The 26,285-nt window shown below is 40.0% G+C and overlaps 1 protein-coding gene across 1 annotated transcript in view; it reads left to right on the top strand.

The window, feature by feature from the left end:
- The window catches only part of LOC117151710 (titin-like), a gene marked incomplete at its 5' end in the record, with an annotated part of 44,246 nt that overhangs the window by 4,051 nt on the left and 13,910 nt on the right, over window positions 1-26,285 (top strand). Inside the window, 9 exon segments of the mRNA XM_033320921.1 lie at window positions 19-7,020; window positions 8,145-8,249; window positions 8,402-8,707; window positions 9,159-9,293; window positions 11,647-17,588; window positions 17,687-18,383; window positions 18,572-18,871; window positions 19,002-19,958; window positions 25,431-25,733. Coding sequence (XP_033176812.1) covers window positions 19-7,020; window positions 8,145-8,249; window positions 8,402-8,707; window positions 9,159-9,293; window positions 11,647-17,588; window positions 17,687-18,383; window positions 18,572-18,871; window positions 19,002-19,958; window positions 25,431-25,733 — 15,747 coding nt within the window.

The raw sequence follows: 26,285 nt of genomic DNA on the forward strand, positions 1-26,285 counted from the left end.
AAACCTGAAAAACAAAAGGTTGAAGATAAACCAAGCCAGATTAAGACGCAGGTTACAGAGTCTATAAAGCAAGTAGAAGTTCCTGTCAAAGGTGAAGATTCCAAACCTGAAAAACAAAAGGTTGAAGATAAACCAAGCCAGATTAAAGCACAAGTTGCAGAGCCTAAAAAACAAGTAGAAGTTTCTGTCAAAGGTGAAGATTCTAAACCTGAAAAACAAAAGGTTGAAGACAAACCAAGCCAGATTAAGACGCAGGTTACAGAGTCTATAAACCAAGTAGAAGTTCCTGTCAAAAATGAAGATTCTAAACCTGAAAAGCAAAAAATTGAGGATGAAGCAAGTCAGATTAAGACGCAGGTTGCTGAGTCTATAAAACAAGTAGAAGTTCCTACTAAGGTTAAAGAGTCTAAACCTATCACAAAAGAAATTTACCCATGTTACTTTACAGACTTGGTCAAACCTTACTGGTTCAATTATCGTCCTTACATCGAGGCAGAGATCAATTTCCATCGGTGTTTCAAAGTAGTAGAGGTAATAGAAGAAAATGTGCCTGCTTCTGCACCTCCAAGATTGGAGAGTATCGAAAGAATTGCTCAAGAATCGATTATGAAGGAGCCTAAAGAAGAAGAAGAGAAGTCAGAAGACACGGAGCAATCTGAAGCTGAAAGCAGAAAGCTTTCGCTTATCAAAGAAACTCTGAAATATCCTATTAGCACATTTTACAAAGTAGAATCCGATTGGGTGAAATCTAAGCAGACTAAAGAGAAAGAAGTTATGGCAACTCCTTTGGAGGAATCTAATCTTACAAGCGTTGAAATTGCGAAGGAAACAATGCAGATTCAAGAAGATAAAAAACATTCCGAAATATTAGATGCTCAAAACATTTCAGAAAAAGACATTGACAAAGAGAAAACTATCGCAGAAATAACCACGGAGATTAAATCTACGGACATGATTTTGGACCAAACGGCAGCTCTTATCGAGAATGTGAATAAAGAGCTTGATATGATGAAAAAAGAGAAGGAGCAGAGTACAGCCGAGGGAAAAGTAGAAGATAAAGAGGAAGAAAAAGAACCTGAGATACGGAAGAAGGAGCAACAAGTATCTGATAAGAAGCCGAAAGAGAAATCGAAGAAAGAGAAGCAGCCGAAAGATGAGAAGTCAAAGTCTAAGAAAGAAGAAAAGAAGGAAATGACATCACCGGTAAAAGAACTTGAAGTAGTTGAAAAGAACGATATTACAGAATTAACCAAGGCTGTGGAACAACTTACTATGATTATTCATGAAGAAACTAAAGAAGCTTCATTGGCATTCAAACAGTCTGAAGAAGTTGAGAAGAAAGATATTGCGATTGTACAGGGGACAGAGTTGGCACAGACAACTGAACAACTTGTCACAAAAATAGACGAACCTTCGGCAGTTCAAATTATCGATCGAAAAGAAGAAGAAAAGATAGAAAAGAATATTACAGAAGAAGAACCATTAATCACATTAGAACCAAAAATTGAAGAAGTAGTAAAACCTGCAATCGAATCTTCTGAAGTGGAGAAAGTGAAAGAAGAAACGAAATTAGAAAAAGATAAGAAGGAACATGAGAAACAGGATGAAAAGAAAGAGATTGTTCCAGAACCTCAGATCCTAATTGAAGAGAAAATTGAGAAGGAAAGTGAGAAGGTTGAAAAGCCTGTTTCTGGAAAGAAGAAAGTTTCTAAAGAACCTAAAAAGAAAGATGTTAAAGAGATAACGAGAGAAGAAAAGTTAAGCACAGAAGAAAAAGCCTTGTCGCAAGAATCTATTAGTGTCGTGACTGAATCAACAGCAACTGAGAAATCAATGAATGGCAAAGTACCAGAGATAGAAGATTCGAATGCATCTGAATCTCCAGTGATAGAAAAGAAAACTAAACCCTCGGATAAGCCTAGGAAAGAAGAAGGAAGGACAAAGTCAGGAAAGCAGAAACAGCCTAAAGAAAAGTCTGATATTAAATCTACGTCTACTCCAGAAAAAGATGCAAAGAAACAAGAAGAACAGGAAATTTCTTCGCCAGATTCGAAGAAGAAACGTGATGGAAAGTCGAAAAAAGCAAATGAAATCCCAGCAGTGGTTCCTCGAGAAACACCTTTGGCTGAAGCTCCTTTGGAAGAAACTAAGAAAGAAGAATCTCGATCAGAAATAAAAGAAATATCTAAGGAAGAAATTCAACCGGTATGCGCCAAATCATGGGCATCTGTCGTTGGTATGAAAGGAACTAGCGATCTTCCTGCAGAAAATGTACAATCTATGACAGTAACTCCTCAAGAATCGATAAGTGGAACAGCAGAATTAGGCAAGGTAGCACAGATAGTAGAAACTGTGCCTGAAGAACCACAAAGCCCACAAACGCAGCATAAGAAACATCAAAAGAAGAAAGATACGAAACAAGAAAAGATTGTTACCGAAGCAAAAGTGTCTTCCGTCGATACTGAAACTGAGAAAGAAAATATGAAGTCTGTCGTTCCTGAGAAAGTTGAAGAATTAGAATTAAATATGAAAGATTCTAACAAATCGTACGCTCAAGTAGCAGCTTCTAGCAAGGGAACTTCTCCACAATCGAATCAAGAAGACGTTGTGTTACTCAAACCGATTCCTCTTATGCCTGATCAAAGCTTAGATAAACTAATCGAAGACGAAAGAATTACATCTGAAAAATCATTAATAATCACAGAAACTCCAGAGGCTGAAAAAGAAACATCCAAACCTGAGGAAATAGCAACAGATAAAAAGTTCAACGAATTAATTACTGAACAAGACGTTTTCAAAATAGAGTCAACTTCGTGGGTAGAAGAAATTGAAAAAGAAGCAATGGCGGAAGAAACTAGTTCTATGTCGCCAATTCCAAGCGCGATAGTAGTCGAAACGCCGCAGAAAATGAAGGATTCGTGGGCTACTATTGTTAGTAAACACGCGGAACCGCAGGAACCTCTCTCATCGCCCACTAGCGAAAAGATTATGATGAAAAAACAACAAACTGCCGAACAAAATTCTAATCCCCAAATACAAATCCACGTGGAAGAAGCTCCAGAGCCGATATCAATTGAAGAAGTGGTTAAAATCGACGAACAAGGTTTTATGGAATTCGTAAATCGAAAAGAACTGCGATCTAGACGATCGAGATCGCGTTCCAGAAGCGTCAGACGAGACGAAGCAAGCTCGAAACAGTCGAGTGATAAGCCTATAGTTCCTGAAGAAATTTTGGCAGAAGAACAGAAGCAGTTGGGTGCGCAAAAAGTGGAGGAACAAAAGAAAAAAGATGGAAATAAAGGAAAGGAGGGAAAATCGAAGAAAAAGAGAGGTGAAGCAAAATCGAGCAGTAGAGATCGCAATCAGGTGACAAAAGATGAACAGGAAAAGGATAGAGAAAGCCTTCAGAAGGAAAAAGATAAAGAAAAGACGAGTAAGATCGAGGAAAAGGATGTGAAGAAGATAGAGAAAGAAATAATAGAGCCATTAGTCGAGGAGAAGATACAGAAACAGCCAGAAAAGAAAGATACTAAGCAACACGAGGGCAAATCGAAGACGAAAGAAGTTAATTTGAGCCAAGAAAGCAAAGAAAAGGCAGGAGAGAAAGTTGAAGAAAAGCTTGATGAGGAAGTGAAAGAAATAGAGGTTGTGAAGCCTGAAACTCCAGAAGTAGATAAAATAATCGAAATGGATAAACAGAATTCGAAATCAGCAGATAAATGGAGAAAAGCAGAAACAAAGGAACAATCTATTGCTGCTTCAAAGAAGAGTAAGAAATCAAAGAGAGGAAAATCTGATAAGGAACAGCCCAAAGAAGAACTAGAACATAAAGAACAAATCAAACAATCGGGTGTTGTACAGGTAACAGAAATACAACTGAAATCTGAAGATGAAATTGTGAAAGAACCAGAAACTAAAGAAGTTAAAGAAATTCTAGAAGTATCAGCAATTACAAAATCTGAAGCTGAAAGTAAACCTGAGATTGTGGAAGAAATTAAATCTGAAAAATCAACGTCTCCAAGAAAACGTAAAGGAAAATCTAAAGAAAAGAAAGTAGAGACAGTATCGGGAATTAGCGAAACATCGATTGAAGAAAAGAAGGTACCTGAATCTAAAATTAAAGAAGAAATACCGGCAAAAGAGACAGAGGTTCAAGAAATTAAAAAAGTTGAAGAAGAAATAAAAATTACAAATCCTGAAAAATCAACCGACACAGAGAAGCATAAAGAAAAATCTGAAGAAAAGAAAGTAGAAACGGCACCAGAACGAATCATCGAAACATCGGTTGATGAGAAGAAAGTATCTGAACTTGAGATCAAAGAAATGTCGGTAGAAAAAGTAAAGGAAGATGTAAAAGAAAGTGAAGCAAGTCAAAAGAAAGAAATTGATTCTAAACCAGATGTTCCTGAAGAGAAAAAAGAAGTATCTGCAAAGGAAGCAACTGAGGAGAAACATAAAGAAGAACCAATTAAGTCTCCGCAAACACCTGTTGCAGAAATGATTGTAGACACTAAAACAGAAACAGCAGAGGTAAAAGATGAAGCTCATGCAGACAAAAAGTTGAAACTTTCGAAGAAGGAGAAACGAAAGCAAAAGAAGAAAGAAAAATCAACTAGACGAGCATCCAGCGAAGAAAAATTAGAAAAGGAAACATCTGAGACGTTTGTTCCAGAGAAGAAAGAAGAAACAGTAACACTGGAAGAAATAAGGCCAGAAGAGGCAAAGCCAGACGAAGTAAAGCCAGAAGAAGTAACTATTTCATCTGATGAAACCAACCAAGAAAAAGAACTTAATGAAAAACTACAAGAAATTAAGAAATTGAGCGCAATCATCCCTGGGGTGATTCCTGATGAAATAAAGCTTGTTCCAGAAACTATGCTTAAACCGATAGTCAAGGAAAAGACAAAACCAAGTAGAGAAGAAACAGAACTTTTGAAACCAACTGAAGAAAAGGAAAAAGTTTCAGGAGAAATAGAAAACTTTGCTGAAAACAAAATCGAGACACCTAAACTAGTTACAGATAAATCTGAAACGCCCAAACCAGAGATAGATAAATCTGAAGTGCCTAAACCAGAGACAGATAAAGCTGAAACATTTAAACCGGATAAAACTGAAACGCCCGAACCAGTGACGGATGAAGCCGAAAAAGACATAAAACAGAAAGAAGAACCAACATCAGCTTCGAAAGAAAAATCGAAACGTAAGAACAAACAGGCGAAGAAAGGTAGACGTGAAGAACAAGAAGCAGCAACGAAGTCTACGGATGAAGAAGTTCAATCGCCAAAGGATGAGAAAGAAATTGAAATATTAAGCGCAGGTTCTACTGTTCCATCAACTCCGGAAAGTCCAAAAGAAACAGTCGATCGAGAGAAAGACGCGACGATACCTGAAGAGAAAATAGAATCAGGTGCACAATTGAATAAGTTGGAGATTGATGAAACAAGGATCGAGGAGGTTAAGAAAGACGAGGAAGAAGCGAAGGGTGTCTTGCAGGAACAAGTTGTTTTGAAAGAAACAATTATACAAGAAAAGACAGAAATATCTGCCAAAGGCCAGGAAGAAGTCGATCTTCTACAGAAAACCGCAGAAATTCCAGAAGCTCAGCCTCTAGAAAAGAAACCTACGAAAGAAGAAAAATCTAAAACGAAGAAAATTAAAGATAAGAGACAGGAAGAGACGACTAAAAATGTCGAGGAAAAGATATCTGAAGAGGAACCAGTAATTTCCAAAGAGGAAATACCAGACAAAGTTTCTGAAGTTAAAACGGATAAAGTCGTTCCACCCGAGGCAAAACCGGAAGAAACCATTAAACCTGCTGAAATAATAGTGAATGGTAAACTAACAGAAGAAGATGACAAAACTGAGAAGGAAGTAACAGAAAAGAAGACAGAAGAAATCGAAAGGGCACAATCGGGAATTGTAAAAGAACTCGAAAGTATAATGCAAGAAACCGATCAACTTCCACAACGAGATATATCAACAGAAAAATTATTACATAAAATTGAGTCTCCCATAACCATGGAATCGATGCAGTCTCAACTAGAAACCGAGGAAGAATTCGAGAAATGTATATCCAGTGAACCAGAAATAGAAACGGTAGATATCGTGGTCGAGCCGGTGAAACCAAAAGTACAATTCTACATAGCCGACGAAATTCTAGTTCTAAGTCCGGAGAAGAAAAAACCCGTACAAACTCCCCTAATCTTAAAAACCCTGTCAGAACTCAGTAGATCCAAGTTCCTTTCTCTTGATAGCGGTTTTTGGCCGGACAAACACCCCTATCACGAGGCTGAACGCTACCTGTTCGAAAATTTGGCTAACTATCCGATGGAAAGTCTTTCCGACGATATCAACCGCGATTCTAACGATAAAGATGATTTCGACGGGGATCAGGGCGGTGGTAATTTGAACGAACGCGGCGGTAATGGTGGCCCCTTGAATTCTTATTTCATGGGTGGACCGCATACCGAACGTCTGATCGCCGATCTCCCAGGTGGTATAGGTAGCTGGAGCGATTACAGTACTTACTTGTCGAGCGAGAACGAGCAGAGAACGAACCAATCCACCGAACTGGTTCAGGAAAAGATCGAGAATCCAATGTCAGACCTAATATATCCCTCCGATAATCTAATTTCTGAGTTATCCTCTGTCCATCTCAAGGACGACCAGTCTATTTCCAAATTCGACGAACTGTCGTTGGAGCGTGACGTTCCTACAACGTCAGAAAATTCTGAAGATGTAAAATTGTCGTCACTGTCCACTGTCGAAGTATCCGCTTCTGGCGAACAACCCCTAAAGCTCGATTACAAGACCGTGAGCCCGGATCAACTATCAGAGTCCACTTATTCCGATCCACGTGAGTTATCCTCAACACCAAGTATCCCTGACCATGATCCAGATCCCAAGAAACATTTAGGTAGAGAAAAAGGATCGATGCAGCGGCGCACTCCAATCGTGGAGACGGAGAGAGAGATGGGGGTAACTGAAGATGAGGCTGAAAAGAGGATACGAGGGATCAAGGTGCGATCACAATACAAGCTGTGCTCGATCATCACCCAATCGAGCTTGAACGAGTTCATTATGTTTCTTGTTGTTCTTGTTACTGTTGTGTTATGCGAACTCGCGTGTGGCTATATGTATTATATGTAGGACACGCGAGGTCGCGTAGGAGTGTGTGCGCGCGTGTGTGCTTGGTAAAGTGTTTTTTACTGTTTTCTTATGTCTTCGTTCGTTGTTGGTTTTATTCTTCTTTTTTTCCAATTTTTTAACGTCTTTTTTTCTTTCTCTCTCTCTCTATTTTCATTTTTTCCACTTGTCTCTCGACGTGTGTATACATCGAACGTATATTATACTTCTTTCTACTCGCTGACTCTGTACGTTTTCACTTTGACAGCCGCTGTTAATAGTTAATTACCACTGTTAATGCTGCTACATTGCTGTTGCTTCTCTCTGTCACCGTATAGATCTTTGTTTCCTTCCTTCATTTGCATGCTATAGTTTTTTGATTTTTATTGATGCACGAGAGTAACGTTACTTGATTTTCTGGTTGCGTTGCGGTTCACTTTTCAAAATTTATCTCGCGATAAATTCGACTTGGAAGAAAAGAACATTGACAGAAAATAATTCTTTATAATACCGATTAACTTTATTCTTGTTCAAGGAAGCAGTTTGTAGTCACACGACACGTCACGTCGACGTATTTGATCAACAGAAATCCCTCTTAAAATATTACGTAACATGGTGTATTTCTCTAAACCTTTTTATCTTAGCGAGCTTTCCCTCTTATGGTCCTAAGAGAGTACTTCTTAGAGTTTGTCCAATGTAAAAGATCGATGTTACACAATACTATAATAAACCCGATTATTAGAGCGCCCTATAGCGTTATAACAATTTCTTGATTCTTTTGTCAAATCTGCATGAATATAGCTATATCTTCTAAATTTGTTTAATCATTAAAATCAAAGAAATTGCAGCATTTTTTGATACATTTATGTGTTTTCTGTCTGTGCCCCCGTGTTACGATTTGCTACAAATTCGACGAGTTCCTCTAATCCATCGATTAACAGACTGGTATCGGACGTGCACGGCATATTTTCTTCGCCACAATCAATCTTCACGTTCATTAATACATCCCTATGTTACAGGATATCATACAGGAGCGCCTAATGGTTTTACAGTTGAGTCTTTCGAACCTAAAGGGAACTTACTTGCCACGAGATAGCATAGACTCTATGCTGTCTGCAATCACGGTGAGATTATACACAAAAAACAATCTTATAATATTTTTCGATATCTTCCTTTTTAGAAAATTATTTTATCATATATTTATTTGAAATTTTCACAGATGTATATTCGGATATTTCACTTATTCTGTGACTTGAACTATCGAAATGATTTTCAGAATCTACTAACGGAGCTCCAAGGATACGATCAGGAAGTGGGTCATTTAGAAGAAGAATTGCGTAAAATTCCAGCCGATTTGGAAGCACAAAAGCTTCTGTCGAGTCTAGAAGAAGTTCAGTCTCGCATCGCCACCCTTTTATCGCAAGCGGAACAAGGACGCGCTACTTTGGAAAGAGCGCGTGGCCAACAAGAACAACGCGGCCACGATATCCACGAATACAAGAAATTCTTGGACGAAACGGATAGCTGGCTGAAGAATATCGTGGCCGGTATAAAGCAGCAACAACCGCCCACCACGAACAAGGTGCGTTTATATGAAATAAAATTTATTTTCAGCTTTCGTGGGTGATGGTACGATGACACTTCGAATTGTACACAGAGAATCGAAGAATATTCGGCACGTGTTTGCGAGCGTTTACAACAATTCTATTGATTCTCACTGAACGCAAATATTGTTCTAATATTTCTCGATCCTCTGTTCTTTTCCAAAAATCATGCAAATCGAAATCGCTTGCATCTCATAAACTCAGAATTTTCATATCACGATTCTGCATTCTTATTCCTATTGCTAAGAAAAATTGGCAAATATCGGACACGATAGTTGATCGCGATTTTTACAACACACGGACCTGGTCGACGATCTCGTAATCCCCCGTTTTAGAATGGCGGCGTGCACGATTTATTTTTAAACGAAACCACGATATGCGGAATCACGCATATAAAACGTCTGTCTGTGTGTCTCTGTGCCGGGACAGGCTTTACAGGACGAGCTGAGCAGTCACGCGCAACGGGTGTCGGAGCTTGAATCGTTGCCAGAAATCAGCACGCTGGCAAAGGTCCTGAAGAATGCGCTGTTGGAAGTGATGTCGCGACTGCAGCAAAGGCAGCAGGTATCCAACGTTTTCCAATGCACGGGAGCTTTCGCAAACTTCGCTGGTCTTCGCGCAACAGTCTCGTGAAATACACGATGATACAGAAACAGAGAGTTCTAGGAGTATGAAAGAAACTTCAAACGAAAAGAGAAACGAAACTAGAGTTGAATAGAATTATTTAACGAATATTCATTACATATTACGTAATACTTGTTTACATTTATACGAATAGACGTAACGTCATGATTGACTTTTCAATTTAACATATTTCATGCAACACGATTATTGAAGCAGAGAATCGAGAAATATGAAATGAGAAATTAAAGAATGAAGAGGAATATTTAGCAAATATTTATTATATATATATTTATACGTACGACTTATTTTTATTTATTATATTTATACGGACATATAAATGTAGCACCATCGATTAATTTAAAATTTAAAGACAGGTAAACTTTGGTCAAATTTCTAATCGATTTCTAGTCAAGTTCTAGTCTATTTTGGGATTGGGAGTAAAATAAAAGGAATTATTCGGTCTCTTGTCGATGCAAGAGATCTACTACAAGAATAATAAGGATGTGTACAGAGTATGTATTATATATTGAGAAATGGTATACATATACATATAATACTGCCTGTATCTTATACTTTAGTAAATACATAATGGTAATAGGGTGATAGATATAGCGAAGCATGTAACATTCTTTTTGTTTCCTTTCTGCTTCTTAACGTAGTAATTCATGTTTGTTGTATCACGTATCATTTTGCACGATATTTATTAATGGGTAAATTATGACAGGATAAGGTTCTAGTACACTTGTCGTTTCATCTACTTTTATTTATCTTTATGTCATTGCGTTTATTTCTCATCTGAGCTTCTCATCATACGCAACGAATATGGCGAGTTAAATATCATAGGCGTGTTAATCGACATAACAACTTGAACCACTAAAAATATATAGAGTTTTTTATAATTTATGAAAAATGACTATGATTATCAGCCCGCCATTACACCGTCATCTTACGCTCATCGCACTGTCATCGTTCATTCTTCTCACAACTTCACGGTGTATTTATTTATATATGAAACTAGCACTTTTTATGTTTCTTTTAGCTTAAGGTAATGAATGTAATTGTATAGGTGCAGCATTTGTTTATGGAATGTTAATACAGTTACTCTGTAATTTTTTTCATGCTGTAATTAAAGTATTCTCATTAATTCCCATCTCCCCCCTTTTTTATTTATCCCTGGATATCACCAAGAAATTCTACGAGTTCTATGTACATATAGACACTTATGTATTTGTGTATATGTAAAATAACCTCTTTCGTTCGCAATATTGCTATTAGAAAAGTATTCAAAATAGCGTCTCGTGGAAATTTTAATTGTTTCTCTATTCAGCATCGCTATTTTATTTTCTTATCTTTTATTTTCTTTTTTTTTTGTTTTTGTAAGTTTCGATCCGCTTTTGATAGATAAATTTCCGGTTCCCTTTTTCTTTATATCACATATACGTAGACCACTTGGCGCGCCTAAAATAAACGCATTAAAATAAAGTCGGACGTGAGCTAAAAATACGACAGTGTTACGCGGAGTGTTCTTGTCTGCAGATATTCTCGTTCTTACTCCTCGATGATCATGTTTTCTAAATAATTCTTTCGTCTTCGTTTTCACCGACATTATGCAGGTGCAGCAATACTGAAATCGAAATAATCGAAGACCCAATCATCGGATAATCAATGTGGTCTCCCGCGTAAAAAGCCAGTGATTAACGTAGTGCCATCATTAACACAGACGCGTTAAATTTTGCTACCACGACCCAGTGGAATCCACTGTTACTTACGCCATTGCTTTCAGTCCTGTTGTGCAATAGGCTTTTTGGACAATGCGACGTAATAAAATCTGCCATTATATCTGGTTGAAACTTGAAATCTAAATGTCAAGATACGGAGTAGCAAAGTAGCAAAATTTAATAGCTTTATTGTTAGAGCTTCAGTCGCATCATCCATAAAAATAAACTACATACATACAATGATCAACGTATATTTAACACTTAATTGCTAGAGTGCGATTAAAAATATAATACTGCTAGATAATACAACTTAATTTTTTACTGTGGCTCCTAATAAAACATCCAAATGTGAAATTGTACGTTACACTACATAATTAAACATTTTTCAAATATCTAGCGGAATAATGTTTATAATATAGTTAAGGGTTGAAAGACAGTTCTATCATTATACGAGAAAAAGTAGATGAAATTTACGATGAAAGATTATTTAGAAAAACATTGCAGCAGTCGAAGAACCAGCATCCAGGATGATCAGACAGGTATCTTGAACCAGAATCGTTTCTTAAATTTTCCAGGAGGTTTGCGATGAAGAGGCGCAAGCGGACGAAACGTCAGACCGAGATGATGCCACCCTCGATCAGGCACCCTCCATTCATTCGTCCCTCGAAACTAGTATGCCGTCTTTAGCCGATGTTTCTCTGCAAACAGGACAAAGTCTGTTAGCGAACATCGTCGAGAAACCACAACAACTGACCAAACAAACGTCAACAAATAAAATGCCAGTTTCAACAGAATGTCATTCTTTGACCACGCAAACCATGGACATAGCACACCCAAACATCGAGAACATTCAAACCCAAGAAACGATAAAGATTCTAAAAACCACAGAAGGTGATCACGATGTGATCGAGATAGCCACGAAGAACGTACCTTCCTCTTCCGCTCAGGAAACCGATCAGGAACATGCTGAAGCGACAGCAGAGGACATCGTCGTTGATATGAAATACCAAGATCCCACGAACGCTGACAATACCACCAGTGAGTTAAATATCGTTCACGCTGCTCCACAATCATTCGAAACTGTTCTGGTCGAACCAGATGACGTGACCACCGAAGTGGTAGTAGACGAAGATGGTTCGAAGAGGATAATAGTAAGAAAATTGAGACGAACCACGATGACTAGTAGACAAACCACTCAACAACACTTATCGTCCACGTCCACGGCGATTGGAGACGCGCCATCCGTGGTGCAAGCTTTCTCAGAGGCCACTATGAAGGATCAACAGGTCACGGTGACTACTACGAAGCCAGATGGTACGATAGAAACCACGACGAAACAGATTCATGGCGGAAAAGTAACTACTGGAACTCCTTACAAAGATGTAAAGGTGGAGGAATACGAATTGGCGCCGCAGTATACGCACATGGTGACCCAAGGTCACGTTCAGGACATCAGTCCACAACCTTTCGAGGAGGGACTGCTGATGGAAAGTGGAGAATATCGGGCGCAAACGTCGAGCGTGCACGCTGTGGTACAGCAAGTTACTAGAAGAGTGATTCGAAAGACTAGGAGGATTATTAGGAAAGTTACGATTGTGGACGGTAAAGAGACCACTACCGAGGAGATCATAGAAGAGCCCGAAGAAGTGGAGATCGATGAGAAGAATATTCCGCATATTAGCATCAACGTTATTAAACAAGAGGAACAGAGGCAGTTTCGAAGCGACGGAGCTACAGGTGAAGAGAAGACACCAGAACGCGTTTTGGTCGAAGAAGTCACTGACAAAGAAGAGAAAGATTTGAAGGTAGAAAAGATCGTAACCGATGACACACCCATGCAAGGACCGTTCTTTGGAGCATTCGCCAAAGACATGCACCCCAGCACGGTATATATAGAACCAGAACCATTGGAAGAAAAGCCATTAATCGATATCAAAAAAGATGTTCCAGTGACCGAGAAGAAGGAAGAAAAAGTTGTAGACGTAGCTATTCCAACAGAGAAGACTTTGGAGAGTCAAATGGAACCTTCGATAGCGGATATTCGAAAGGAACAATCTCCGCGAACTCCCGAAGAATCTTTATCGCAAATTCACCTTGATGACAAGAGCTCAAAATTGGAATTCGTTGAAAAGAAACCTGAACTAGTGGACAAGTACGAGCAGGAGCACTTCCTGGTCGAGGTAAAAGACAAAAAGTTGCTTCCGTTAGCCAGCCAGGCGTTCATCGATGCTGAAGTGTCTGCTGCATTGCAGAGTCCAATCGGAGAGATCAAGATACACGAGACACAGGTACAGCAAGAGTTAGCGAAGTCTTCGATCGAGTCGATCGTATCGGACGACATCACTAAGGCGACCTGTAAGTCTGTCGATGCACCAGTAAGCAGAGAAACACCCGGTATCGAGCTAGAAGGTCGCACGGTAGATGTAGAAAAGCACGATGACACTATAGGCACCGTAGATGTACTAGAGGAAAAGCCATCGATCGAAACGGCGACAGCAGGAGCACCAGAATCGTCGGTAGGATTTGCATCAACGGAACTACAAAAGATAGTTGACGTTTCAGAAGTGCAACCTACACAGATCGAAGGGGCAGTTTCGACGATTCCATCGACGGAGTGCGAGAGGCACGACGAACCGGAAATTTTACCTATACACGTGAAACAGCAGATAGTGAAGAACTCGTTCATTCCGGAGATCGATTACTCGGTCGACGACTACATGGACGAAGCACTGAAACCGGAATACAAACCGATCTTCCATAAAGTGGAGATATCTCTGGCTGTGAAGAAGGACGGTGAAGAGATGCAGCCTACGGTGGAGGTGAAGAGTCAGGCTGAACCGGAAGCAGCTCCTCATCGTATAGTGAAAGAAGACGTCAACATCAGTTTACCTGCAGACAAGGAGAGCAAATTAATTATTCACGACAAGATCGTACAAACTTCTCCACCGGTTGCTGAGCCTACGATCGTCAGCTTGGACAAGTATGTCGGTCTCTCAGAAAGAACAATGATTACCTCGGATAAGTTTACTATTACATCGGAGAAAGAGGAAACTGACAAGTCTGTTATCTGTTCGGAAAAGGAAGGAACTTCTGACAATGTGATTACGTCGGAGAAAGAAGACGAGTACCAGACTGAACCTGCGATAGAACCTGAAGAAGAGAAATTTGTACCGTTGGTTGAGAAGATCGAAGAAGAGGTTAAGTCACCTATGTCGTCCATGGAGACGAAATCAAGCGCTTCTTTGGTATCCAATATTGCAGAGTCTATAGAGATCGACGTCGCGTTATCTGATTCTTCGAAACATATCAGCGAAGCGCCACAGCCTGATATCACGAAGATGTTGGAATCCAGGGAGCTAGAGACGTTGCCGAAAGACGAAACATCGGAAGGAGAAGACGGTTATGAGGCGGACAGAACGATGATATCGGCGACAACGCCGGATGACGAGAGTGTGATGAGGATGAAAAAGAAGAAGAAGAGGAAGCAGAGAATACGAAGCTTCAAGGACGAAGAGCAAACGGAATTCCCAGAGACTAGCTCCGACGATGAAGAATTCACGGATGATCTGGCGCCGATGGAGAGCGAATATGCGAAAGCCACGAAGAAGAAAAAGAAGAAAAAGAAGCGTGCAGACGTTGACGTAGGTAAAGACAAAGCTCCAGCCGTCACATCGAACGAGGCAGACACACAGACTGTTCCACAAGCGTCCAACGTTTCTGTTGCTACGTCGCCAAAGCAAAAAGAGATATCAGAAATTTATATTCAAACCTCGCCGCATTTATTAGAGGAGACCAAGACACCAGAAATCGTAAAAGTTCACGAAGAAGCGCAAACTTCTTCAATTTCGCTCGAAGATTCGGAAACGATTGAAACACCGAAAATGGCGGAAATTCACGCAGAGATGCAAACGTCTCCGTTGTCTGTTTTGGACTTTGGCATGCAAACTACACCAGAAAAAGAACCTGAAAAATCGACTACTCAACACTCTGAAATGCAAACGTCTCCGTTACCCGCTTCAGATTTTGGCGCTCAGGCTGTTACCGAAGAGCCACCTCAGATAGAAGAAACGAGCACTCAAACGATAGAATCTCCTGAGAAGAGAATGGAAGAGTATGCTGTTCAAACTAGTCCGATCGAAGATACTACGGAAGCCACCGTTCCAATCGAAACTGTAGAAATTCAGGTTCAAACGGTAGCAACGGATGTAGTTTCTATCGAGGCACAAACGTCGCCAACTGCGCCATCAATGGAGATGGAGACACAAACAGCAGAGAAAATGGTTGTCGCTGTCGAACAGCAAACCACTCCGCCACCAATTGAAGAGAAAATTTTAGCTGGAATAGCTACTCAAACTGTGACTCCTGAAGCACCTAAGACCATAGAAACAGAAGCACAAACTAGCAAGCCAACCAGTCCAGAAATAGTTACGTTGGACTTCAATATCCAAGCGGATTTGATAGAACATCCTTCTGTCGAGATAATGGAAACGCAAACGACCCCAGGAGAGAGTCCGCGGCAGGCAGACACTCAAGAAACCGAATCACAGACGATGTTGGCCGAGCCAACTGAAGAAATCATGATACAGACCAGTCCAGTTACATTTTCCCCTGAAAAAGTCGAGGTTTGCGAACTGTCTTCTCAGACCAGTTTAGAAGAGAAGAAAGAATCGATGGATGAACAGTCTCAGACTGTCATACCGGAGAAGATAAAGACATTGGACACCTCAGTACAAATAAAGACGTGCGAATTATTGGCACAAGTTGAGGAAAGTGTACAAATCATTCCCGAAACTCGCGAAGATGGCGCGCAAACGAGCGTCGAAGAAGAGAAACCGTTGTTGGTGACGGCTTCACAGCAAACAAACGATGTATTACTAGTACCTCGAGAAGAAAAGGAAGTGATTAAAGATGAAGAAGGCAATGTGATAGAGGCCACGATAGACGTGGTAGATGCAGAGGTAAAGATGCCTCTAAAACTTACAGAAATTCCAGTAGCACCTGATGTACAAGTACAAGAATATAAAGAATACCTGGATACGAAGATCGAGGAAGTAACAGAACCAGAACCTGTTATGAAAGAAACTATTCAAGAGGAATTCAAGGACGAACAGAATCTCTCTGAGAAGATAGAGAAATCAGAAATTGAGGAATCGGTAGCACGTTCGAAGGAAGATACCGAAACTACGGATGCTGAATTTAAAATCCGTTTGCAGGCAACCATAGAATTCCCAACTAGTGACACTACTACCGATACAGCGAGTAAATTCACTGATAGTTCGCAAGATACGACTATTACAGAGGATTTAAGCTCTACAGGAAAAATAGACGACAGCGTTGGAAGGAGGCAGAAACGGAAGAGGAGACACAAGACCAACGAAACGCCCGCAACGACTGAAAAGGATCTGGAATCCATATTTGGACAACCTGTAGAATCGCGAGATGTGTCTCTAAGATTGTCTTATTCCGATGTTACCAAGAAAAATGTAGGTAAAGAAAAGTCTGCCTCTGGCGAACCTGGTTTCTTCGAAAGAGGCTTTGACGACGATGATACTAAAATTGTCCCGGACGAAAAGGTAGACGAAGAAATTATACAAAGCGCATCATTGACAATGATCGAACCGATAGCAATTAAAGACGCGCCAGATGTGTGGACGTTAGTCAAAGACGAAGCAGAAGGTCAACAGGAGTCGATTGTTCCACACATGCCTTCACCTGAACCAATGGACACGACCGAAGAACCATTTTCTCCTGCAGAATCAATAGAAATTTTACAGGAAGATGACCGGCCACGAATCAAAACTTACGCGGATATCATCAGTGAATCTTCGAAAAAACCAGGAAGGGATCAATCTTCGTGGGAATTGTCTCATCACGCGATACCACAGAAGGGCGCGAGTTCGAAAGCTTTCTTGTTAGCTGAAACAACAGAATATGAACCTCAACATCAGATCACGCAGAGCAGTCAAACGACCAAAGCGATCGCTGATCGAATGCAGAGCCTTCGAAACGCTAAACAACCGAGTCATCTAGGAAACATTCTTCATATAGCTCATCTGGATAAAGTGGCAAATGAGAAACTAGCTGAGGAACGAGCTGCAGACGTGAGGAAGGAACTATCTCACTTGAGGGACGCTGCTCAAGAAAAAGACGCGATCGCCGTCGAAGAAACTCTGGTTGTCATCGTAGATACGATTTCCACTTGGTTGGAGACCATCGAATACAGAATTTTCTTGAGCAAAGAGTGTCCTACTGGTCCCTCTCACGATGATAAAACTTACGTTGAACTGAAGGACGAAGTGGAAAATGTGGAAGAGAATATTCAAGAGCTCAATGATATTTGGAAATTAGTGGAGACCAGTTATCCAGGGGAAGATAGGAAAAACTTGCAGGAATGTTTGAACGCTCTCATGACTCAGGTTAAGATGATCGAAGACACGACCGACGATGGAGAGAAACAACTTACGAGTGAGCTCGCTAGGTGGGATGAATTTGTGAATGGAGTGAACAATATGTACAGGTGAGATATTTATTCCAAGTCAATAGTACCCTTTATCCTTTCTAATGTTTATCCAAAGTTTAAAATTCTTCTATTTTCTTTTTCTTTTATTTTAATAGATTAATCGAAGAACAACGAAAACTGCTGAACGAAATCATTGAACTCGAAGCATCCACAAAATGGAAGCTACAAGAGCTGGACAAACTGGAAAATATGAACCGGTGTCACATGTGGAAGACCGCAACATTGCTTACCACTTCACACGAATTACTACGCGACTATCCTGGAAAACATATTCCAGAAGAGACCTACGCGGCTCACGAGATGACGAAAATAATCGAGCATGGAATATGCATCGAACGTGAACGTCTCCTCCAATTATTAGCCTTAGCCGAAGAGTACGAACAGACTCTTCGAGAATTCGCTCAGATCACCGAAATCGCGGAGAATCTATTAGAGAGTCCTATCTCGGTGATGAGTTTAGAACATTTACAAGAGGAGATGCAGAAGCACAGGAAGTTCTTCGTGAATCTAAACCATTGTCGAGCAATTCTGGAGTCGCTGGAAGGAAATTTGGACCCAGAAACCAGAACTAAATATTCAGATCTTCACGAAGAATTGCATAGCAGAGCTATATCGTTGCTAGATCAGGCCGCATCTAGAGCTCAGCAAATGGCTCTGGCTGCGTCTAGGTGGATTCTTCTGGAACAAGGGGTGAAAGAGGAGAGAGGATGGCTCCAAGTTGCTCATCAACGAGTTCCTGATCTCCAGACTGTGACGTCGTCTGATTATGACCAGTACATCTCCTTATATCAGGTAAATTAATATTTTCTTCTTAAAGAATCACAGATATAAATAATATCACGTATTTTGGTTTAGTCTTGTATGAATTAATTCGAGCTGCTTTTTATGTAATGGTATCGGATATTGGATATTTAGCGTGTATTGATTTTCACCGAGGGAAGAGGATACAGCGGGTACATACGTACTTGATATTTTTCTAGTCTCTGGCAATGGACGTTGCGACACACCACGCTCGGCTTATTCAGCTTCTGAACGTGGCACGCAATCTCCAAGAATTGGTGAACATCGAAGATCCCGAAGATCGTTATGGCGAAGCCTTAGACGTTATCGTGAAGCTTCAGGATAACGTAGAGTCGTCGTTGAGGAAATTGTTGGCGTTTAGAGAGAGTTGGTGCAATCAGGAAGCACTAATGAACCGTTTGGAGAACTGGATGACGTCGGTGGAGAAGGAATTGGTCAGTATCCGCGATCCTTCAGGAGGCCATATACGCCAATTCTGGGTAAGTAATGAAAAATCGTTCGAACGATTAATATATTTCAAGAATTGAGTTAAAAAAATTGTTACAAATTCCTACGACCGAAGTTGAAACGTCGAAATTCTTTACACGTCGAATATTTCCGTCTTATTAGGAATTGAAGGCGCAATATGAGGTGCACAACAACATTCGAGAAGAAGCTAACAATAGCTTCGAGCAAGCCCTGAGAATAATTCCCTTATCGGACGAGATGTTGCAAAGGCAGTTCCATCGTGAGGTTCAAGATCGCTGGAGCGACGTCTCGCAGAAAATAAACGACATTCAAGAGCAAGTAACTCGAAACATTTCCTCCGAAGACATTTCGTCCAACGAGAAGCTAAAACTCCTTGAGCGAGAACTAAACGAATTACGAATAACCGTCGATGGTTTTCACGGTGTTCTAAAGACAGAAGAAGAACTAGATCTATACATCGAACGTTTGACAGTCTTATTCGATAGGATCTGCTTGATCCAAGACGAGCTAGGTCGCCTAGGCTTGCTTCCCGTGGCAGAGAGCGAGAAGGTCGGTGTTCTACTATCTTCGGCTCGCAGAATAGAGAGCCAAATTAGCGAAGAGTTAGACGCGGCACAGTTGCTGAGGGAAAGGCTTCAGGCGATCCAGCGTGGCCTTAGCCGCGTTAGAAAAGCCCATCAACGACAATCGTCTATATTGGATCAATGCGAGGGAAGCGAACAACAGGGAAGCGAAGTAGTCGCTGCTGCTGTGGATCGATGTCAAACTGTCGCCGACGAACTGGCGATTTTATGGCAGGATATCATGGGCCTTAGACAATTATTACACACTCTACCCACAGTAATGAGAGTCTCGGTATCGCCAGTCAGCGTCGAACGAGACATTTCCAACCTTCAAGACACTCATACAGACTTAGAAGCCAGATGTTCGCGATTGTTAACGTTGTTGAAGAACAGGCTCGCTTTATGGAGAAGATTTGAGAAACAGTTGGAGATGGTACAGCAATCGGTTCAAGAGGCTGACTACATGATGGAATTGTTAACCGTGCAAGGATCTGTCGATTATGAAAGACTGCTGAAAGCTACCGAAAGGCTAGAGGTAAGTTTGAACTTCTATGTCGATCGTGCAAAGGTAATCGTACGTTGTGTAAGTACGTTGTTCTTGGTTGGCTACTTACGTCACGCGAGCTAATTGTCGTTAATCAGGGAAGAATCCTAATCGAAACCGTGAGTCGATTCACGGCCCCCGATGTAACGTTTCGAGGCATCCAAGATTTACAATAACACGCCCCCGGTACTCGTATGCTCGAACATTCCTTGAAAGTCTCTCGCGCCTCGGAATGCGTTAAAACTTGCAGAAGTTTGAATAACTAACCGAATGGTATCGACCGGCCTGCTTTTGCGCGCCCTCGACACCTCCAATCGTTCGCAATTGAAGAAACTAGTATGTAACTCCATCGTACAGAAAGCATTTCTATGAATATTCCAAAATAAGTTTCGCATAAAAGCTGGAAACCTAATATTGGAAACTTTGTTCATCGGAAAATATATACCTATGTAATCGACTTTTCGCCGATTACTATATATTTCCAAAAATAAGAAAAGAAGAAAATAAAAGATATTCTGGAAGGTATAATAAATTACGAATATTTCAGGTATGGAAGATTTCAAAGCTAAAGTTAAGGTACTTAAAATATATTTGCTACATACATAGTCAATCTTCGAATATTCAAATATTCAGACAATCGACTTTCATTCAAATATTTCAAACGTAAAACTTTTAAAAGTAAAACGAGAATTCGCAAAAATTAAAATCCACTTACCCAACGCAGATTATCGATCGATCGACGCTCTCGCTGTACATCGAACTTCGAATATTCCATTTTTTAAATCTTTCAAATTAATACAGACTGAAAATTAAAAACACGCGTTTCTAGAAATTAAAATGAAATGACGTACGGAAGCATTTCGATCGATGCTCTCACCGGAAGACGCACTTTCCTCTGCGATAACCTTCGCCACGTGCGAGGAAAGCGGCGCGATTCACAGAGCGCGCAGGCGCCTAACAAGTCTGGGATCGGTGTTATCGGAGGTCGTGTATCAGTGACACGAGTTCCGTGGTCGCGGTCGTGTCGAGCGCGCGTATTTGAACGTTCTCGTTCCTTCGTACAGTGACTGGCGACATAAGTGACACGCGAGTGCGTTTCTTCTTTCTTATTAAACAATCTTCCACACTATGGAGGTCCTCAAACATTTCGATTTCGTTAACAAAATGAAACGTAAGAAATATTAAAAATGCGGCAACGCGAATCATGTGAGAAATTGGTGAAACGATCGACGCAAATGATCGTAAGAAACCGTCGAGCATACTTGTGCCCTGGACACGTCGAGTTGATTGAACGGAAGTAAGCATTGAATATTTATAAAAATGCAAAGTATCCGAACAATTGAAACTCGAGGACGTATCGAATTCTTCTTCAACTTCGTTTCACTATTACGTTAGAATATGCAATGTAGAGTTTGACTATCGTTTTAGGACATACGGATACTTTTTATTTATATGTTGTTAGTTCTTTATTATTTATTTTTCTTTTTTTTTTTTTTTGTTTCGTATTTGATATTTTTGGAGATAAGGGATAAACGTAACGGTGGAACGATAGCAGCGAACTCGTAATGTTTTGTCACTTCGTGGTGTCCCGTGTGTCGTAATCCTCCGTACAAACAAACCGAACCAGGTCGAACAATGTGTATACAAATATGCAAAAAACGGAGATGACTCGTTATAGAAGGAACATAATCAACAGCTGTGCTCGAAAGTCGTTTTTAGTTTCGTTGAAACAAACAGTGTAATGCTTATGTTCCGTGTCTAAGTAATTAGAAAAAATTAGTCAGTTGACGATTAAATGGTAATCGGCAACAGGTCGGGCCAAATGAATTGTCCTTGACGAACAACAGATATCGAGACATCGCGAGTAAAATCCCTCATTTACATTTTTCATGTGCGACGGTGACGCGGCCTGAAATTCTTCGATTCCACGTGACATTATTTGAATTACAAAGAATAAAAGAAAATCAATTCAAGGAATAAAGAAGGACAAACGAAAAGAGAGAAATGTTTACAAAATTCAATTAAAATCTTTTTTATTATTTTTCTTACGCTAGAATTGTGAATTACGATAGTCTAATTGGAAATTTTATTGAAAAATAACGAAAAGGGAAAAAGTATTTAATAGAAAGGTGCAATGATTCTTTACTGCTCCTTCTTTATTTATTCGCAATGTAAATTATAACTTCCACTTGTCAAATATTTAAATATCAAAGAAGAAAGTGCAGTAATACTCCAAAACAACGTAAGAATAAAATTCTCCCGTGGCAATGCTATAAGTAATAAAAATGATGTGAATCATAATAAGCGCGATGCACGTCGAAGTAAAAATGAAGGAAACGAGCATGCAGCAGACGCTCGCTAATCCACATTGATATAATTATATACGAGGGATGACACAGACGAGCACGGTGGCCAGGATGTATGACGCAGTGATACGGTATGTAAACTATGCCATGTGGAAAAGCACGGATTTACCTAGCTTGTAAAGGAATCGATGTTTACGATCTCAGTACGGTAACGATTGTTTCCGATTAGATTTGTTTTCCAAAATCTTTGCCACGAGTTTACAAAATTCGGATACAAGGACAACAAGCGACCGCACCCAGCTGCGCATTTTCGACCTCCTGTTTGTTATTCCGCGTGCGGTACACATATGGCTTTGTTTGCTATAGATGAGTCGTTTTAGATAAGATTCTCTTCCTTTTTCATTAGTTTTTTAATTGGGGAAGCGAATATTTTTGCAACAGCTCGGTTTGTTTGTTAATTATTTATACAGCGATTAATCTCGAGATGCTTGTGCTACAAGAACAGATAATTATTATTAATATATTCGCATATGAGAAAGGAGTTTCACAAATGAACGATACTGTGGTGTCGTAAAATATGACTCTTTATTCAATTAACTACACGCGAAAAATCTTTTCCGCTTAAAATTCATATTTCTTTCAGATATTTTTAATAAAAAATTGTTTTCTTCGCGTTTCAACACGACTACGTTTTCGTTGTGCAATGCTCCTTCGATTGCTTTTATTTTTGACGCTCGGCTGATAACGTCATAAAACACTCGAGGAATTTTATTCTTGTCGGCTATATCATATAAAGCGGAAGCTCCAGGCCAGTCGCAACTTCCTGTTCCGTTAGTTATCGCAATACCGCGCCCACAAGAGCAGGCCGGTGCATTTTAGTAACTTCCGGCTCGCGAAAAATCGACCGATCAGCTTGGTTAAAATCGACAAGTGCACCATCGGCTGCCACCGTGGCACTTGACGGCTTGAAATAGACACGAAGCGAGTCACGATTATCCGAATTAATCGCACGTTACACGAGTTTCGGGATGCTATTTTCCTGTCACGAAATTCCATTTCATTTTTCAATTAAAAAAAATTCCTAAGTAGAAACATGCGACTTAAGATTATTCCAGGACAAAAGATACTAAAGTGAAACTTTTTACGAGCGTTAAATTGGAACAAATTTCCCTTCATTACAGTTTCACGCGATTTGTTCACGAAACTCATAGATTCTCAGCTAAATGAAACTTACGGTAATTTTACTTCGCTTAAGTATCAGTTTAAAATAAATTCCTCGTTGAACATGAAGCGAAGAAAATTATAGAATTTGCTGAACGAATTCGAAGAAAAAGTTGCCTGGTGTAAAACGAGGTTTCGCTAGAAATGTACTGGCGGCTATTCGATTTCCGCCAAAAGGTTTCGCCGGAAAACCGTCAGCCAGGTGAACGAACTCGAGTACACGACACAAAATTAGTCCAACCACGTTCTGACCGAATTCGAGCCACACAGGCTTCGAAACGTGCTCGTAGTCTCGTGACTCAAAATTATTTATAGTGCATATTTAAAGGAAATTGGCACGTGCATTCTTCGAGCAGCAACGGCGATATACACATTGTTATGTAGTCGAATGTTATAGCGATTCCAACGATATCCCACGATCGTGCGAATATCCCGCGCTCCGAATAGTATTCTTTGCGTTCGAGAAATACGAGCACTCGGGCAACCAGAATTTTCTAACGAGTTGAAACTTCTGTCGAGCCGGCTCCAGCCTATACAACTTATCTTCCTTAGTTTAGATGTCCAATCTAACATTATTCCATTTTTCAAGGTATTATATTGAAATATTAAAATGTCTTCGTGTTTTCTACCTTTTAAGTATTGTTATATCATACAGGTCGTTAGGAAGTAACGATTAAATATTTGACATTGAATTTTAGAGGACACGGACGATGGAAAGAAAATGATAAAACTTCGAGCTTCTTTAGTTTTAAAATGGTAAATAGGACGTATTAGTTAAAGAGAGTAAAATATTTCTAATGCAGTAAATTAGATAATCCCAACTATTTTCTTTGCTAATATCTCTTTGTAAATATCCAAGAGACTAAAATATGCTAATAAAGATAACTTTATGTGGACGAAGAGAATTAGAAAACGTGTTTGAGAGGCCTTTCGAGTTAATAGCTACGACGGTCGCAATTAACCAAGAGATCATAGAGCAATACATTCATCGTTCGATTAATCGTCTCAAGAAACAATGGAACAATATGCAAAGTCTCTTCCTGTATCTATTCTTCCTGTGCTCGAGGTTATATAATGACTTGACGATTCCACGCGGTGGAAAGGAATAAAACCGAACCTTCTCGTATCGATGTAAAATATCGCGGAACGTACGTCAAAGATAATTTTAATCATTAGTAATATGCATGAAACGCGTGTAAAGTGTATTTTCCCTGCTTAGAATGTTTATCTTATATGGAGAACCCGTATACGATGAAATCATTAGCCAAACGCGGTTATCCTTGGCTACATCGTGATATATTAACATATGCCAATGGAAAATAAAGGTTATTATAAGAAGAAGTAGCGAGTAAGAGTCAACGAAGAGACAGTTAATCGTTCGTACAAAATCAATTAAAGTTTCATTGAACCCTGGAGGTCCGATAAAAGAAGCCTTTCTGCGCGAGTTCGCTTCTTTGATCCGTATAGCGAAACGAGGATAAACAAACCGATTAAAGGAACTCGACCAAATACGTTTAATCGTATTGTGTATCGCACAATAAAAAAGGACACAGGGGTCCTATAATCCTTGGTAATTGATCTCCTATAGAAGATAGATTTTACCCATTAGGGAACTAAAATATTTCCAATTTTTATAAATATATTCCAACATTATTATATTATTGCATTTGTTTAAAATAGTTACATACACAAATGCACATACTTCCTCTAAGTAAAAAGCATCGAATTAAACAATGCTAAAATTTTATGAACTGTTCCAATTACACCGAACTTCTTATCAAAGAATTCCACTAAATCTTTCGTCGAGTTTCTGCAAGTTGCTCCGACAATATCCGAATTCACGTCGGGAAGAGCACAGGAGAGGAAGAGAGACGAGACGCAAAAACTTGTGTATGTGTGGCTTGTGTACGAACGGAAATATTTTATCTTATTGCAGGGTCTGAGCGGTGATTTGGGCGCGCGAGAAGTTCTCATTGGCGAATTGCGAGAGGCTGCCGAACCTCTGCGGGAGGGTTGCGCTGCAGAGGTCCGCGAGAAGGTCGAAGCAGCGGTAAATGAGGCCGTACAAGCCTGGGAGGACACCAGGGCCGAATTAGATGCCCTTTGCACCAAGTATCAGCACGCGTGCAGATTGTGGCAGCAGTACAAAGACTCGAGCGCCGCTGTTAAGGCCTGGGTGGACACGCAGATGGACAGCGTCGCCAACCTGCCACCTGAAGAGGCCGTCAAACACATCAAGGTACGCGCCAACGTCTCTTTATTTACGAAATTTGCACAGCTGGCTAGTTAGTTTATTGGTCGATTGGTCGGTTGGCACATGCCTCCACTCTTTTGAATTTTATGATACTTTGGATTTTATCTGAAAGGAGAGGAAACACGAGATACAGCGTTATCGTGAAAATGAAAAATTGAAGCGTGAAGAGATTAGGAGAGAAAGAAAGAGAGTAGCTGAAAGTGGAAAGTTTCTGTAAATCTATATTTAGCGTGCGAGTCATCGAATTTGGAATCGTAATTGGCTCAAACTGTCAGATACCACCGAAATTTTCTATAGCCTTTGTTGCCATTTCTAAACTGGGGATTCTATTGTCTTTCGAACGATTCAGAGAGTAAACTGTTTTTATCTCTCTGACTCATCGGTGAGCATCGGCTAATGAATTTTGCCGGTAACGCAAGTAACCACGAGGGATCAACTGGCAAGGTAAATGTGATTAAAGCTAGCCGTATATATCGTAATGTTAGATTAGACTGTTAGACGAATACGAATGTAAAAAAAAAAAAAAAAAAAAAAAGC

The sequence above is a fragment of the Bombus impatiens genome, unplaced genomic scaffold (assembly GCF_000188095.3).
Source record: "Bombus impatiens unplaced genomic scaffold, BIMP_2.2 scf_0377, whole genome shotgun sequence".
NCBI lineage: Eukaryota > Metazoa > Arthropoda > Insecta > Hymenoptera > Apidae > Bombus > Bombus impatiens.